This window comes from Moschus berezovskii, chromosome 14 (genome assembly GCF_049115385.1).
Source record: "Moschus berezovskii isolate FMDL1 chromosome 14, NW_MosBer_1.0, whole genome shotgun sequence".
Classification (NCBI taxonomy): domain Eukaryota; kingdom Metazoa; phylum Chordata; class Mammalia; order Artiodactyla; family Moschidae; genus Moschus; species Moschus berezovskii.
Window position 1 is genome coordinate 46,946,587 of NC_142473.1, and position 17,964 is coordinate 46,964,550.

At 37.6% G+C, this 17,964-nt stretch overlaps 1 protein-coding gene across 4 annotated transcripts in view; it reads left to right on the top strand.

Moving 5' to 3' along the window:
* Nucleotides 1-17,964, top strand: part of SBF2 (SET binding factor 2) — a 491,894-nt gene that overhangs the window by 88,248 nt on the left and 385,682 nt on the right. For all 4 annotated transcript variants that reach the window (XM_055423393.2, XM_055423395.2, XM_055423394.2 and 1 more), the window contains exon 2: nucleotides 3,783-3,868. In XM_055423393.2, coding sequence (XP_055279368.1) covers nucleotides 3,783-3,868 — 86 coding nt within the window. The remainder of the gene's footprint in view (nucleotides 1-3,782; nucleotides 3,869-17,964) is intronic.

The window sequence follows — 17,964 nt, forward strand, 5'->3', positions numbered from 1 at the left end:
AAACATTTAGCTCAGTATGAGCTAAGTGTCAAGCATTCATTATGCTTAGTACTTGGGCATATAAAGATGGTTCTGAAAGAACAAGAAGCTGTCTGTCATTTCTGTAAAAATTTCCATGATTTCTGTGCTACTTTAGGTTAGGTCCTCTTCTGTCATTGTGCTTACTGTGATATACTGAAATTATCAGTTCATTTTTCTGTTTTCTGTTCTCTTAATTCCTTGAGATAGGGGCCATGTCTTTTTCATTGTGTATCTCCAGTATCTAGTAATTTGTTGAATTAAGTTTTCTATGAATGTAAGAACTGGTGATACTTGAGGTGGATTTTGGAATCTGAGTGTCTATAATAAATCACTTTTAGTTTACTCTTAATGAAATCCTTTACCTATAATGGTTGTTATATGAAGAGTTACTATACTGCAACAGTTGTTCATTATTGAGAATGTTTTTATTTTGACTTTTTTAAATGTGACCTTAATTTTAGAACAATTCTGAGTTGGTCAATAAGATGAATTTAACTTTCCATTTATCGTTTAAAGGTAAGAATTTGGTCATAAAGTGATTGAAGTCTAAGTGAGGGCCAAAGGGAAGTTCAGTTCACAGGGATGAGGATGAGATGATAGTGGATGATTTCTTTTTAAAAAATTGAATCAGGTGTTAAGGTTTCCTTAAGTTGAATGCACAAATAATCAGAATGCTGTTGCTTTTACTTCAGAGTGAGTGGGAACAACATGTAGAATATGCAAGCGCAGGAAGCTCTTTAAAAAGTACAGCAAAAAACAATTTAGACCTAGCATGTACTCGCTAGCCCCAAATTACTCACAGATTATATCCCCAAAGTTCAATTTTGAGTTGATATGGTCTTTAGTATCACAGGCTAATTTTGTAATAGTAATGATAGAGTAATGATATAGACTCTGTCTATCAAGGGATTAGATCTGAGAGAGTGCTTGCAGAACTATGGACAGAGGTTCGTGACATTGTGCAGGAAGCAGTGATCAAAACCATCCCCAAGAAGAAGAGATGCAAAAAGGCAAAATGGCTGTCTGAGGAGGCCTTACAAATAACTGAGAAAATAAGAGAAGGCAAAGGAGAAAAGGAAAGCTATACCCATTTGAATGCGGAGTTCCAAAAAATAGCAAGGAGAGATAAGAAAGCCTTCCTCAGTGATCAATGCAAAGAAATAGAGGAAAACAATAGAATAGGAAAGGCTAGAGATCTCTTCAAGAAAATTAGTGATACCAAGGGAACATTTCATGCAAAGATGGGCACAATAAAGGACAGAAACGCTATGGACTGAACAGAAGCAGAAGATATTAAGAAGAGATGGTGAGAATACATGGCAGAACTATACAAAAAAGATCTTCATGACCCAGATAACCATGATGGTGTGATAACTCACCTAGAGCCAAACATCCTGGAATGCAAAGTCTAGTGGACCTTAGGGAGCATCACTACAAACAAAGCTAGTGGAAGTGATGGAATTCCAGTTGAACTATTTCAAATCCCAAAAGGTGATGCTGTGAAAGTGCTGCACTCTTTATGGCAGCAAATGTGGAAAACTCAGCAGTGGCCACAGGACTGGAAAAGGTCAGTTTTCATTCCAATCCCAAAGAAAGGCAATGCCAAAGAATGTGCAAACTACCACACAATTGCACTCATCTCACATGCTAGCAAAGTACTGCTCAAAATTCTCCAAGTCAGGCTTCAACAGTACATAAACTGTGAACTTCCACATGTTCAAGCTGGATTGAGAAAAGGCAGAGGAACCAGAGATCAATTGCCAACATCCGTTGGATCATTGAAAAAGCAAGAGAGTTCCAGAAAAACATCTACTGCTTTATTGAGTACACCAAAGCCTTTGACTGCATAGATCACAACAAACTGTGGAAAATCCTTAAAGAGTTGGGAATACCAGATCACCTGATCTGCCTCCTGAGAAATCTGTATACAGGTCAAGAAGCAACAGTTAGAACTGGACATGGAACAACAGACTGGTTCCAGATAGGGAAAGGAATACATCAGGGTTGTATATTGTCACCCTGTTTATTTAACTTATATGCAGAGTTTAGCATGCAACATGCTGGGCTAGATGAGGCACAAGCTGGAATCAAGATTGCTGGGAGAAATATTAATAACCTCAGATACACAGAAGACACCATCCTTATGGCAGAAAGTGAAGAACTAACGAGCCTCTTGATGAAAGTGAAAGAGAGTGAAAAAGTTGGCTTAAAGCTCAACATTCAGAAAACTAAGATCATGGCATCTGGTCCCATCACTTCATGGCAAATAGATGGGGAAACAGTGACAGTTTTGTGGGCTCCAAAATCACTGCATATAGTGACTTCAGCCATGAAATTAAAAGACGCTTGCTCCTTGGAAGAAAAGTTATGACCAACCTAGACAGCATATTAAAAAGCAGAGACATTACTTTGTCAACAAAGGGCCATCTAGTCAAGGCTATGGTTTTTCCAGTAGTCATGTATGGATGTGAGAGTTGGACGATGAAGAAAGCTGAGTGCAGAAGAACTGATGCTTTTGAGAGTCCCTTGGACTGCAAGGAGATCCATCCAGTCCATCCTAAAGGAAATCAGTCCTGAATATTCATTAGAAGGACCAATGCTAAAGCTGAAACTCCAATCCTTTGGCCACCTGATGCAAAGAACTGACTAATTTGAAAAGACCCTGATGCTGGGACAGATTGAAGGTGGGAGGAGAAGGGGACGACAGAGGATGAGATGGTTGGATGGCATCACTGACTCGATGGACATGAGTTTGAGCAAGCTCCGGGAGTTGGTGATGGACAGGAAAGCCTGGCGTGCTGTTGTCCTGTGGTCGCAAAGAGTCGGACACGAGTGAGCAACTGAACTGAACTGAATGATATATATAACCATAAAAATTTTTTGCCCCTCTAACCCACTCCAGTGTTCTTGCCTGGAGAATCCCAGGGACGGGGGAGCCTGGTGGGCTTCCATCATGGGGTCACACAGAGTCGGACACGACTGAAGTGACTTAGCAGCAGCAGCAGCAACCCTAAGCCTACTAATACTAACCCTAACCCTAATAAAAAGAGAAAAAAAGAAAAAAAATTTTTGCCCCCCAACCCCGAGCATATTTGGCAGTGATTTGGAGACATTTTTGGTTGTGACAACTTAGTGGTATTAGATGCGGTGTTATTAACTTTTAGTGGGTTAAAGCTAAGGATGTTGCTAAACATACTATAATGCACAGGATAGCTCCCCTCCCACTGCCTTCAAACCCAACAAAGTATTATCTGGCCCAGAATGTCAGTAGTGCTGATGTGGAGAAACCCAGTTCAGACAACTGTCGAATTTCCAGGCCACTCTGAAAATTCTTTCTTTAACCCTGCACAGTGCTTATAACCCATAACTGAAGCTTAGTGCTAACAGTGCCATTTCATTTGTCATTTAAGATTACTTTGTCTGCATGGTAAAGCTTTTAAATTTCAGCTTGAGATACTGAGCAGAAGATGGCTTTCCTTATTGGAAATAAAGGGTAGTTACTCCCATGATGTGAAGACTTGATTTCACATGCCTGTTTTTCCTAGTATTTTTGTGTCGCTCTTGTGAGAGTCTGTAGGATGGGAATTACCTATCATTTCAGTATTGTGTTTAGAAGAAGTTTTATACCCTTTAAAAGGTGAAAATGTTTAATCAGTATATAAATTTATTCAATAAGTATTCATTTAGAAATAAGTATTAATAAAATGAGTATTCAGATTTTTAAGTACCTGTAACTTAATGCACTTTGATTTTACTAATAGGGTCAGGAGCAGGTCTGGGGAAAATAATCCAGAGATTTCCACAGAAGGACTGGGATGATACACCTTTTCCACAGGGAATTGAATTGGTAAGTTGATGTTGTATTACTGTACTTTTATAATGATACTTTTCTTGTTTTATTTATGGTTATATTTATATTACAGTTACTTTTAAATTATTTGGTGATTTAACTGTAACACATTATTAAAAATAATTTCCCCAACACAGAAACCTTTGACTTACATTGGTTCTGAAATACCTGTTTTGCTGTTCTTCCCATTTAAATTTCTCTTGAATATTAGAGAGGAAATAGATGATCTTTATGTACCTGGAAGCTGAAAAATTCCTCTGATTCTTATAATCAAACTCTTAGCCTAGTATCTTCAGTGATAGTGTGTGTCACTAATCAAATATTTATTGTATTTTTTTTCCTGAAAATTTCAAGGTTGTTGTTTTAGTGAAAACTAAATAAAAACGTAGATAAACAAAACCAAAGGTTGGTTTAATGGTGATCAATCATGGCTTGAATTTGGTCTTGAAATCAAAATCTGAATTCTTTCTAGTTACAGGATTTGTATGTTGTTTTGTAGTAGTGCAATTTACTGCCTTATTTTTGTCAGCCATATTAAAGCAATTTATGGTTGAGCATAATTTATATGACTAACACATTCTCTCTGGTGGTGGATCTGTGGTGGTAAAATCAGAGACTGAAAAGATCATCGCTAAATTATTTTTGCAATATAACTATAAAGTTTAGAGAGTGTGTATTTATGTGTTTGTATATACGTGTGTGTGTTCATTTATATTGTATGTATATTTACACACACACACGAGCAGTATTCATCAAAGCAATTGTTTTTGAGTGAATATTTGGTGTAATATGACAATGAAGAGAGACTCCTTGGGTTGAAAATCCCAGCTGAATGGTGTGATTTCTGGCAAGTTACTTAATTTCTCGAGCAACAAGAGTCTTCATGTATAAAATGAGAACACTGATAATACTAATCTCATATGGTTATGTAAAAATAAAATGAGAAAAATACAAATGAAATGCTTAGAACAGTGACTTCCATAAAGTTCTCAGTAAATAAGGTAGCCTGTTAATGTTATTATTGTTGTCATTGGTGCTCTGTGTTTGATGTATTGCAGCTCCTACCTCAGAAAGAATTGTTCAGTCTTTTGTTAGCCTGTATCAGAAATATTTATTAGTAATAAAACTGATGTTGAAAATTACGATTTTTCTTATCCTAGCAAATGACTGTCCATTTCTGCCTCCCTGAGGATAAAAGATACATTGCTAAATGCTTAATTTCGATTGCTAAACCCAGTTGTGTAAAGAAGGCTGTGAGTTCTATAGATCAACAGAGTGGGTAAATCTTAAGTTTAGGCATTAAAAAGGGGGGAAGAGTATGAGAATCTGTGAGGTAATAGACAATACATTGGAAAAGACCCTGATGCTGGGAAAGACTGAGCGCATGAGGAGACGAGGACGACAGTAGATGAGATGGTTGGATGGCATCACCGACTCAATGGATGTGAGTTTGAGCAAACTCCAAGAGATAGTGAAGGACAAAGAAGCCTGGTGTACTACAGTCCATGAGGTTGCAAAGAGTTGGACATGACTGAGCAACTGAACAACAAAGTGGTCTCTGCCACTAGTTCCTGGCACAGAGCTTCTGAAACCCTTGTAATTTCCTAAGTCAAAAAATACTAGAGACATCTTTTGTCCTAATATTTGGTCTTTGATCCCGGTTCCTGCCACAGGATTCCTGAAACATTTGTAACTTCCTGGGTGGTAGGAGTGTTTCTTTCTGATTAGGTGACTCTTTGGGGACTCCCGGATGGTTCCTGGATGAGAAGAAGGACCAAGCCATGATTAGAAGCTTGGAACTTTCAGCCTTTATCTGCTATTCTCTTGAAAAGGGAGAAGGGCTGACAGTTTAGTTAATGATTGATCATGCCTACGTGATGAAGCCACCGTAAAAATCCCCAAAGTATGGGATTCGGAGAACTTCCAGGTTGTTCAGATATCCACCTACTGGGAGGGTGATGCACCCCAGCTGCACAGAGAAGCTCCTGTGTTTGGGACCTTCCCAGGCTTCCCTCTGTATATCTCTTCATCTGCTGTTTATCCTTATTCCTTATCATATCCTTTAATAAATTGATTGTAAGTAAAATGTTTTTTAAGTGAGCCACTTGAGCAAATTAATTGAATCCAAAGAGGTGGAAGTCATGGGAACCTCTGATTTGTAGCCTAGTCATACAGAAGTTGTAGGTAACCTGGGGACCTACTTGCAGTTGGTATCTCAGGTAGCGGGGGGGTGTTGGTCTCATGGGACTGAGCCCTTAACATTAATCAATCAGTTAAATTGTAGGACACCCAGCAGATGTTGTGGATAATTGCTTGTTTTGGGGAAAAAAAATTCCACACATTGGGTGACTAGGATTGTCAGAAATGAAGTATTCTGGGTAAGGTAAACGTTACCACATGGAGGAGAAAAGTAGGTTTTTAAAGAGCCCCCTTGTATTCCTTTTTCTTCTCTTCCACATCTCTGCAAATACTAGTAATTGGTCTTACAATGTGGATAACTGGCATTTGTACTATTAAAGCTTTTAAACTGTTTCATTGTCCTTTTTAGTAATGATTGAAAGGGGAACATTTTGGTACTTAAGGTCTTTTATAACTTTTGTGTGTTCCTACCTCCCCTCACATAAATGTGCGGATGAATATAAATTACATCAGTTTGACAGTATGAATAGTGAACCACCTTCAAGGACAACAGATGTTATTGGGTTAGAGAGAGATCATGATTTGACTGTAGTTTATTTAGCTATGACTGAGAAGGAATACTTTTTGTATTTCAAAAGTTAAGGCATAGATACTGTGATGCCTCTGATGTCTCTCTGGTAGTGATGGAGAGACATGTGTTGATTTTCAGTTCAGTTGAGTTCAATCACTCAGTAGTGTCTGACATTTTTGCTACCCATGGGCTGCAGCAGGCCAGGTCTCCCTGTCCATCACCAACTCCCAGAGTTTACTTAAACTCATGTCCATTGAGTCAGTGATGCCATCCAACCATCTCATCCTCTGTCATCCCCTTCACTTCCTGCCTTCAATCTTTCCCAGCATCAGGGGCTTTTCAAATGGGTCAGTTCTTTGCATCAAGTGATCAAAGTTAGGAGTTTCAGCTTTAGCATCAGTCCTTCTAATGAATGTTCAGGACTGATTTCCTTTAGGATGGACTGGTTGGATCTCCTGGCATTCCAAAGGACTCTCAAGAGTTTTCTCCAACACCACAGTTCAGAAGCATCAATTCTTTAGCACTCAACTGTCTTTATAGTCCAACTCTCACATCCATATATGACTACTGGAAAAACCATAGCTTTGACTAATGGACCTTCGTTGGCAAAGTAATGTCTCTCCAAATATGCTGTCTAGGTTGGTCATAACTTTTCTTCCAAGGAGCAGGCTTGGTCCATACCATTTCTGTCTTTTATTGTGCCCATCTTTGCATGAAAAGTTCCCTTGGTATCTCTAATTTTCTTGAAGAGCTCTCTAGTCTTTCCCATTCTATTGTCTTCCTCTATTTCTTTGCATTGATCACTGAGAAGGGCTTTCTTATCTTTCCTGGCTATTCTTTGGAACTCTGCATTCAAATGGGTATACTTTTCCTTTTCTCCTTTGCCTTTGGCTTCTCTTCTTTTCACAGCTATTTGTGGCAACCATTTTGCCTTTTTGCATTTCTTTTTCTTGGGGATGGTCTTGGTCCCAACCTCCTGTACAATGTCACGAACTTCCATCCATAGTTCTTCAGGCACTCTGTCTGTCAGATCTAATGTGTTGACTTTACTACTAAGTAAATGGATATTTTTTCTTTGTGGGAAAGACAGTCCTGTGTTCGGGTGCTGTCAGGGTCTCTCCAATAACAAGTAGAGTCTTACTGGATTGGTGAAACAGATGTTAAGAAGTAGTATAACTTTTCCTCACCTAAGATTTTCCTAGATGAATATGTTGGGTGATTCTTTCTGAAGCATTTCAGAATGTTTGGGGCTAGATTAATATTTAAAGATTATTTATCTTGCTGGATTACATTGGGAACTTTCTCTTTCCTTTAAATTTTTTCATAATTGATAGCAATTCCCATTTCCTAATGTCTGTTGTGCTTTGTCAGGTACAGAATAAATTTGTTTATATTATCTATCAAACCCATTTTAAAACATGCAAAATCGTTAACTGTTACATTTTTGTTGTCTTACTATTTATGGCTGTCCATGTGGGTCACAAAAAGTTGGACACAACTTAGTGACTGAGCACACACACACGCTATACCTTATATGTAAGAAATGTGCAACTATTCTGCATATTAACAGCAATAACTTGAAAATTGTGATATACTGTGTAATCTAGAGCAACTCCTGCAGCTCTTAAAGTCTTAAAGACCAGAGATAGACCTAATAAAATTTTGGTGTAATTGAAGATGATCTGGTTCAGTCTCTAAGTGGTTTGTTGATTCCAGGATTGTAGTGACCCTTTTCTGATGATTTACATAAAAAAAAAAAATCTTAGCCCCTCCAAGGTGGTGGTAGTGGAGCAACTTTTTAGCATGTAATGTTAATGTTAATATCTAACAGTTGTATATGATTGATAGAATATGATGAATTGACAAATTAGATGATTAGAGATAGTATTAATATATCTAATTTAAAGGTAGGTATATTGAGGATTAGGAAGTTTAAACAGTTTCGCTAAGGTCTAACAGCTGAGATGCAGCAGAACTAGGATTCAAACCCAGGTCTTTTAACTCTCAGTCTCAGTCAAAATCTGGGAATATTCTGAGAGTGATACTTTAAGCTATGGTTAGCATTTAAATGCAGGATCTGAAAACAGGATTCTATAATTTGGTAGACCTGAGGTTCAGAAATCTTAAAAGAATGCTATGCTAAAACAACGCTGTGTTATTAGAAGCCAGTTTCATTTATTTATTTTATTTGAGGATAAACCTGGGTTCAGAACATACTATTGAAATTATTTCTGTTATCATCTTTCCTGACCACACAGCAGGTATTTCATGTATTGAAATTCTAATTGAAAGGCAGTTGTGTTCAGCCTGAAGACTAAACTTTATGACTTGTGGGCAAGGATTTTAGACATTCATTCACTAATAAGTCAAATCCCAAATTTAATTCAGAAGATGCTGAATTTAGTCTTTCTAAAGCTTTTATGTAAAAAAATTGCCTTCTCTTTCTTTTCTTCTATTGAGATGTGCTGAACTTTAATTTGGATGGTTTTTAAAAATAAAAATATGAAAATAAGCTAAACCAAACATAATGACTGCTTTTCCAATTCTAGGATATTTTTATCTTTTTCTCGTACCTTTTAGGCATACATGGAAACCACAGACAGTCATATAAATAAAGTTTCAGTCAATTTTAGTGACTATTTCAAAGAAAATTTAAGAATTGTTTTGCAGAGGCATTCTATGGCTAACAATCTATTTCTGATTATGGGAAGCAATGTTTGTATTGGCTTCATTTTGGGCATCAACAAATAGTATTGTTTTAGGCACCAGCTCTTTTTAAAGATGCCCTGTCTCAGAAGTGAATTTTTTTTATATTCACATTCAAAAAATTTGTCACAATCTTCACTAGGGAATGCCTATACTGAGGCATTTGTAGATCTTTCTGATTTGTTTCTTAGAAGACTAAAGTACTGTGATTAAAAATTGTGGCTTGGGTAAAAGGATTAAATGTTTCGTTAGAATTTCTAAACTTGAGGTTCTTAAGATATTAGTTCAATTGTTTAAGTTATAAACTAGTGATTTGACTACCAGTATGAATCCAGTTTTCTGTAGTTTTAAGTATAGATTGGGGAGAAGAGATGAAAGATACTTTGTATTCAACATTCTGCAGTTGTAACTTAGGAGAAATAGTTTTAGTATGGGATGCTATTTGAAGACAGAGAAGTAAGTATAAGCATCATGTAATATTTTAATTCTTTAAGCTGTTTAGAATGCATTGAATATTGCAAATGGGCTTGTGGCTGTCCATCTGACCTAGATATAAGTACTGTTTGGTCAGGGGACTGAGTGTAGAAAAGATGAAAGAGAATGTTTCCCCTCTTTGTAGAGGAATATGCGTGAAAGGAGAATGAGAAAGGTAATGAACATATTGGATGACAGAATCAGGTTTCACAAATATTTTAAAAGGCTGGAGTTACGGGTCCTTCATATAAGAGGATTAAATATAATAGGTGAAAATGTAGGTCCTGCATGTGAGTAAAAATGAGATATATAAGTAATTATTTAGAGTAAAGAAAGCAGAATACTTTGCTAGCCAGAGAGATTTGACAAATACAAAAAGACAGTTAAAAATTAAAATACATAATTATAAAAGATACCTATGGTGGCTCAGTCGGTAAAGAATCTGCCTGCAATGCAGGAGACACGAGTTTGATCCCTGGGTCCAGGAAGATCCAGTAGAAAAGGAAACGGCAACCCGCTGCAGTATGCTTGCCCGGGAAATCCCATGGACAGAGGAGCCTGGCGGTCTATAGTCCATGGGGTCGCAAAGAGTTGGACATGACTTAGTGACTAACACTGAGGGTTAGTCTCTGTTGTACTAGAGAATCTTTTGTCTACCTAGTCTCCTTGGTCTTCTCTCAGAACCACCTTAGGAAAGGTTTTATTGCCATGTCTGGGTTCTGTTATACCTAAAGCCTTGACGCCGTAGAGAACTTTCTAGGAAGCTGTAGAACTACAGTACACAAGCCTAACCTATTTACAGATTTATGTTGTTTGCAAACAGCCTGGCTCCATTACCACACAGAATACTGCTGTCCATCTCATGTCATTGTCTGTCATGTTACCACTGTGGGCTGTTCTGTACTTGTTAACTTCCAGTTCCTCATTCTGGTCTTCATTTTTCACTGGTCCCAAGTATTAACTTAAAAAAGCCTTTTCCTGACCATATCTCTTTAGCTATTATCATATGTCTTCTTTATTATGAAATGTTTCAAATAATCCTTCTTAATTTGCCGTCTCCATTTCTGTAAGAACCTATTGTGGTACTATCGAAGGAATATGGCATCTGAACTTGAAAACCTTAAGCAAAGTTAACCTTTGTGATAATATTACTTTTCCTATAAGACTGTTAACAGGTAGTCAATTAATTTTAATAAACTATAATGTTCTGATTTCTTGCTGCTGCTGCTGCTAAGTCACTTCAGTCGTGTCCGACTCTGTGCGACCCCATAGACAGAAGCCCACCAGGCTCCCCTGTCCCTGGGATTCTCCAGGCAAGAACACTGGAGTGGGTTGCCATTTCCTTCTCCAGTGTGTGAAAGTGAAAAGTGAAAGTGAAGTCGCTCAGTCGTGTCGACCCTTAGCGACCCCATGGACTGCTATCCACTCTCATCTCACACCCATCTCACCCACATCTCAGGGGCTTATTCTGAAGTATAGTAATGTCCTCTCCATTCTAAAATTGCAAAGGTGAAGTTTGTTAATATTTTCTGAATTAAGGTAATGGTTGATGTTATAATAGGTAACCCTTGAAGCCTTAGGTGCTAGAATGAGATAAGTTTTTTTTTCTTCTTACTTGCATGATCACATACTTGATTGGCAGTAGGGAAGACAAGAGTGTAGTTTGGTATCTTCAAAGTGTCATCCTGAGCATCACTATTCAGTTGGCAGAGTAGTAAGAGAAAACGTGGAGGGTAGTAAAGGTGGATTTTATGGGGAAGGTCTGGGAGGCTGTATGCGTGTGTGCTCAGTCGCTTCAGTCGTGTTCAACTTTTTGTGACCCTGTGGACTGTAGCCCGCCGGGCTCCTCTGTCCATGGGACTCTTCAGGCAAGAAGACTGGAGTGAGTTACTGTGCCCTCCTTCAGGGGATTTTCCTGACCCAGGGATCACACATGCATCTCTTGCATTCAGGAGGATTTTTTACCACTGAGCCACTGGGGAAGCCCCGAAGGCTGTATACATCACTTCTCTTCCATTCATCAGAAATCACTCTTTTAATCACAGTTAACTGTAAGGGGAGTTTGGCCAATAAAATGTGTGCCTAGGAGAAAAGGGAAACAGATTTAGTGAACTAACTGCCTTTCTTCTGCCACAGTGTTCTTGTTGAAATTCGAAGATCTTTGCCTTATTCTAATTCTTTTTGACAACTTTATTTTTTGATATCACTAATTCATTCTTTGTGGTAGAATAAAAAATACTTTGGCTCAGTTCCTGACACAAAGTGCCTGAAATCTTTGGAATTTACTGTCTTTTGTATGCTAATAAGGTGGCTTATGGGTTTCAGGAACCCCAGATAGCTTCAGGAAGGGGGCTGGTGTGCCAGACTAACCAACCATGTGGTTAGAGCATTGGAAATTTCAGGCCCGCTGGGGAGGAAAAGGGACTGGAGATTGAGTTCAGTCATCAATGGCCAATGAGCTACCTAGTGAAACATTCAGTCATGCCTTCCTAATGAAACTTCCATAGAAACCCCTGAACAAAGGTACATAGAGATCTTCTGAGTCAGTAAACACATGATGTGCTGGGAAGGTAGTGTGCTTGGAGAAGGCATGGAGGCTCTGTGTTTTGCCCTCGTTCCATACCTTGACTTATAGATCTCTTCTATTTGGCTTTTTTTGAGTTATATCCTTTACAGTAAACTGGTAAGTGTAGATAAAGTGTTTTCCTGAGTTCAGTGAGCTGTTCTAATGAATTATTGAACCTTGGGGGGACAATCATATGAACCCCTGAATTTGTAGTCTACAGGCAGAAATGTGGATAATTTGGACATCCTTTTGCAGCTGGCATCTGAAGTTGAGGACAGTCTTGTTGGCTGAGGCCTGATCCCTTTACTGTGGGATCTGTACTCACTCTGGGAACTTAGTGTCATAATTGAATTGTTGGCCACCTAGTTGGTGTTGGGGAAAACAAACATATTTGGCATCAGGAAAAATACAGCCATGTCCATCATGCTAACTTTCTCTTAATTTCAGTTAATTCTCTTGCATTTTCCTTATTTTTATTTTGTTTTCGTGGCTTTCTTACTACAGACTTTCTGTAAGAGTCAGTTTTCATTTTTTTGGTATCTTGTTTTCTCGTGGAAGTGATGGCATCACTATTCTGTCAGTCTCTTATACTTGAATTCTAGTCATGCCTTTGATTGTTGTTTTCTGCAATTCCTATAATCTAAGTGTGTTGCCTACATGTCTCAGACAGAGCTAAGTCATGTTTGGTATCTCTTTCTAATACTGGGCTTCTAATGTTGTGTGAGTTCTGGTAACAAATAGCCTGGAAGGTTTCATAAAAGATAGTTTTTGCCTACTTTCACTTGTAGCAGTTTGTGCTGTGGTGGAACTGACACTTGGATAAGTCATATGTATTATTCAAACCAGAATACTTTGAGAGTGAAAGGTAGTGAGTTGGAAAACTTGCATAAACTGAATCTATCCTGAACAAATTGATTTTTTGGTTGTTTATACTATATGCAGGTTAGGAAGCAACAGTTAAAACTGGACATGGAACAACAGACTGGTTGCAAATAGGAAAAGGAGTACATCAAGGCTGTATACTGTCACCCTGCTTATTTAACTTATATGCAGAGTACATCATGAGGAACGCTGGGCTGGAAGAAGCACAAGCTGGAATCAAGATTGCCAGGAGAAATATCAATAACCTCAGATATGTAGATGACACCACCCTTCTGGCACAAAGTGAGGAGGAACTAAAAAGCTTCTTGATGAAAGTGAAAGAAGAGAGTGAAAAAGTTAGCTTAAAGCTCAGCATTCAGAAAACGAAGATCATGGCATCTGGTCCCATCACTTCATGGGAAATAATTGGGGAAACACTGGAAACAGTGTCAGACTTTATATTTTTGGGCTCCAAAATCAGTGCAGATGGTGACTGCATCCATGAAATTAAAAGACATTTACTCCTTGGAAGGAAAGTTATGACCAACCTAGACAGCATATTAAAAAGCAGAGACATTACTTTGCTAACGAAGGTCCGTCTAGTCAAGGCTATGGTTTTTCCAGTAGTCATGTATGGATGTGAGAGTTGGACTGTGAAGAAAGCTGAGTGCCGAAGAATTGATGCTTTTGAACTGTGGTGTTGGAGAAGACTCTTTGAGAGTCCCTGGGACTGCAAGGAGATGCAACCAGTCCATACTAAAGGAGCTCAGTCCTGGGTGTTCATTGGAAGGACTGATGCTAAAGCTGAAACTCCAATACTTTGGCCACCTGATGCGAAGAGTTGACTCATTGGAAAAAACTCAGATGCTGGGCGGGATTGGGGGCAGGAGGAGAAGGGGACGACAGAGAATGAGATGGCTGGATGGCATCACTGACTTGATGGACATGAGTTTGAGTGAACTCTGGGAGTTGATGATGGACAGGAAAGCCTGGCATGCTGGATTCATGGGGTCACAAAAAGTCGGACACGACTGAGCGACTGAACTGAACTAATACATATGCATATGCATGTGTAAAATTATTCATGGCAAAAATTGGAAACTACCTAAATGTCTGTCAGTAGGTGACTGAATGAAATAGTAGTGCTACAGTCATTAATCAGAATATAATGCAACTGTTAAAAAGTAAAAGATAGAAGATGTGCAAATGGCTAGCAAGCACCTGAATAGATGCTAAGGTCACTAATCATTAGGGAAATGAAAATCAAAATGAAAACGAGATACTACTTCACACCTATTAAACGATGACTAATAAAAAAAGCATAATAGACAATATCAAGAGTTGGCAAAGCTGTGGAGAATTACAGCCCTGTGCACTGGTGGTGGGTGTGTAGAGTGGCACAGCTGCTGTGGACAATGATATGGCAGTTCCTCAAAAGATTCATAACAGGCTTACTGTGTGGTCCAGCAATTTCACTTCTGGTTGTATACCCCCAAAGAACTGAAAGCAGGGACTCAAATAGATGTTTGTGTGCACACGTTCATAGTGGCATTATTCACCATAGCCAAAAGCAACCCAAATATCCATTAACAGATAAATGGATAAACAAAATGTGTTATATACATACAATAAAATATTATTCATCCTTAAAAAGAAAGGAAATTTTCACATGTGCTACAACTTGAATGCATCTTGAGGGCATTAGCCGAGGTGAAATAGGCCAGTCACAAAGTAAAGTACTTAGAGTAGTCAAATTCATAAAGAAGGTGGAATGGTGCTTACCATGGGTGGGGAGGCAAGAATGGGGAAACGTTTAATGGGTATAGATTTTCAGTTTTGCAAGATGAAAAGTGTTCTGAAGATTGATTGCAGGACAGTATGAGTGTACTTAACACTAATGAACTGCACATTTAGAAATGATTAAGATGATAAATGTTATGTATACTTTACTACTATTAAAAGCATTTTAGAAAAATATGAGGTAAGAGCTTTATTTACTGACATGAATTAATCTGTGACACATTGTATGCGAATAGCCAAAACAATTTAGAGAAGAAAGAACAAAATTGGAGGACTTGCATTACCTGGTTTAAAGATAGACATGTAGATCCATGCTGCAGTCTAGAAGCAAATCCCCACGTTATGCTAAACAGATTTTCAGTAGAGTTGCTAAGGTAATTCAGTTATGGAAAAATGGGATTTCCAACAAGTGGTACTGAAACAATTGAATGTCCATTTGGAAAAAAAATAGCTTTGACCCTGCCTTACACCATACAGAAGAATTAATTTGAGGTAGATCATTGGCTGAATGTAAAGGCTAAAACTGTAAAGGTTTTTAAAAGAAAACCTAGGACAGCATCTTTGCAAACCTTTAGTTAAGCAGAGACTTTAATAAAGTTTCTCTGGAATACTTGAAAACCCTTGAAAAATAGTGTATCACTATGCAGAAAAGGTGGGTAGTCAGATAATAAGTCCTGTTTTGTTTCATAGATTTCAGTTGGATCTACATAATCTCTGGATGCCACTTGGGCCTTCTATTTTTCGCTGTTTCCCTTTAGTGAGGAGGAGAAGGAGACTGGGAGAAAAGAGGGGAGATTCTAGAAACAGTTCACCTAGGATCTCAGAGCAAAGGTTTCTCAGATGTTATCTATTCTGCTGAGCCAGGTTTTCTTGTCAAGCCAGAATTTGGGATATATTCAAATCTGTGGGGTGGCTTTTGCAAATAGAACTTCTTTATCAAAATTTAACTGCTATAGATGATAGCCAACTTTAGATATAAAAACATTATTATAGGTAGAAGATTTTGTGATATAGAGGAAAGAATACTGAACTCTGGGATTTTATTTATCTGTCTGTATCAGCATATATATCTAAATATAATTTGATTATAAAAAGCAACAGCTATTTAGAGAGAGAACACCAACTCTCTAAGTTATATAATCTATTTTCAATGGCATAATAAAGAATTATCTTTTCCTATTATCCATCCCTTCACACGTCAGTTCTTTTTCTAATCAAGTTCTTTGGTGGTCCAGACATCCTGTTATAGTCACGTCTTTTTTCTGTGTTCATGTGGAATTTTCCCTACTATGAATATAGTCATTTTCCTTATAAGTTTTTCCAGGGTCCTTGAAAACCCTTGAAAAAACAAACATGTTAGTTTTAAAAAGCATTTAAAAATGCTTCTGGTGGCCTCTAGTGGTACTTATGTGTCTATAGAAAGTCACTAATATCCCCAATATACAAAATTTTAGGTGGAGAGAGTTACTAAGTTGACAAACACAAATACATATATTTATTGAAGAAGAGTTTTTAATCTTTGAGAACTAAAAATTTATTGGTCAACTATAAATCTGTCAGTGATGTATGTATGGCTGGGTCTGTTACTGCAGATTTTATCTTTCCTTACTTTCAAGAAGGAAATAGGCTTTCCCTACTTTCAGGAAATGCCTTGAAATTATATATTACATACATATGTTACTTGGCAGTGTTTCTATTTTGTACTATGTCAGCAGTAGTTTACTATTGCATTTTGCTGAAATGTGTCCATAAAGGATGGTAGAATGATTTCTGACATATCTTTAAATATAATAAAAGCTAAAAATAGGGTCAACATTTTGTAAGTTAATCATAATCATTCCTTAGTTAAGTTTATTTCTAAATAGGTACTTCTGGCTAGTTTAAGATACTTTAAGTTAGACCAGGAAGTATCCAGAATCTGAAATATATGTGGAAATTATATAAATTTCTGAAATTTAGACAATTTGGAAAAATTTGTATAAATTCAAGATTTGGAAAGCTAAAGAGAGAAGTGACAGGTTTAGGTAAGTTAGATTTATTTTAAGTGCTGAAATTCATCTCCATTCATGCTAAAAATTAGATATTGAAATCTAGGTCATATAGCTGCTGCTGCTGCTATGCGTAGGCTGAGATGATAATAAAGCCCTTGGTCTTTTAATTTTCTGCTAAAGCTTTTCTGAAACTAATATAAAATATTCTTGGGTTAGATGAGGTAAGCTGATATTTTGAAAAGTTTTTTTCCTCTTTTTTCTAAAAATAAAAAAAATTAAATAAGTCTTATTCTAATTTGGAAGGTTTAGCTGGCATTGGGAAGAAGTGAATAAAAAAGTGTTAATGTTAAGACATTAAAATCAGAAGGGTCTAATGATACAAATCTTTGCTAATTAAGGAGTTGGCAGCTTTTATTTCTTCCAAAGATGGACCATATTTACCAGGAACACACATAGTATAAGTGAACTCAGAATAACCTTCAAATATGACAGCTTTAATGTTCTAATGAAAAAGTTAGATTCTTCTGTTGGGTTCATAACTGGCTGAAAGATCTCAGCAAGGGTAGTAAGATCATCAGTATATTTCTGCAATTCAGTACTATGTACTTACTTTAGAAATATGAATAAATTGCTATAAAACTTAAATGAGATGTGCTATCAATTTGTGGGTTGATTGTGGTTTCCATTGTTGACTGGGTTCTTAAGGCAGTGACTGCTTTTCCTGAGGCTTCTGAGTGCTAATACACAAGATGGGGTGGAATCTTCCATTCTGGTTAAGTGTTACTCTGAGACTTCTGACTGCTAATGCACAACATGGGGTGGAACCTTCCATTTGGGTTAAGTGTTGCTCTGATAGACCAGAGAAGTGGAAGAGACGTTTTCTGAGTCGAAGAGAGCCACAGGAGAGCTCCCTGCTTATAAATACTTTTTTCTACTTATTCCATCACCTAGAAATTCTTTTAAACTGAATGTGGCCTCTTTAAAA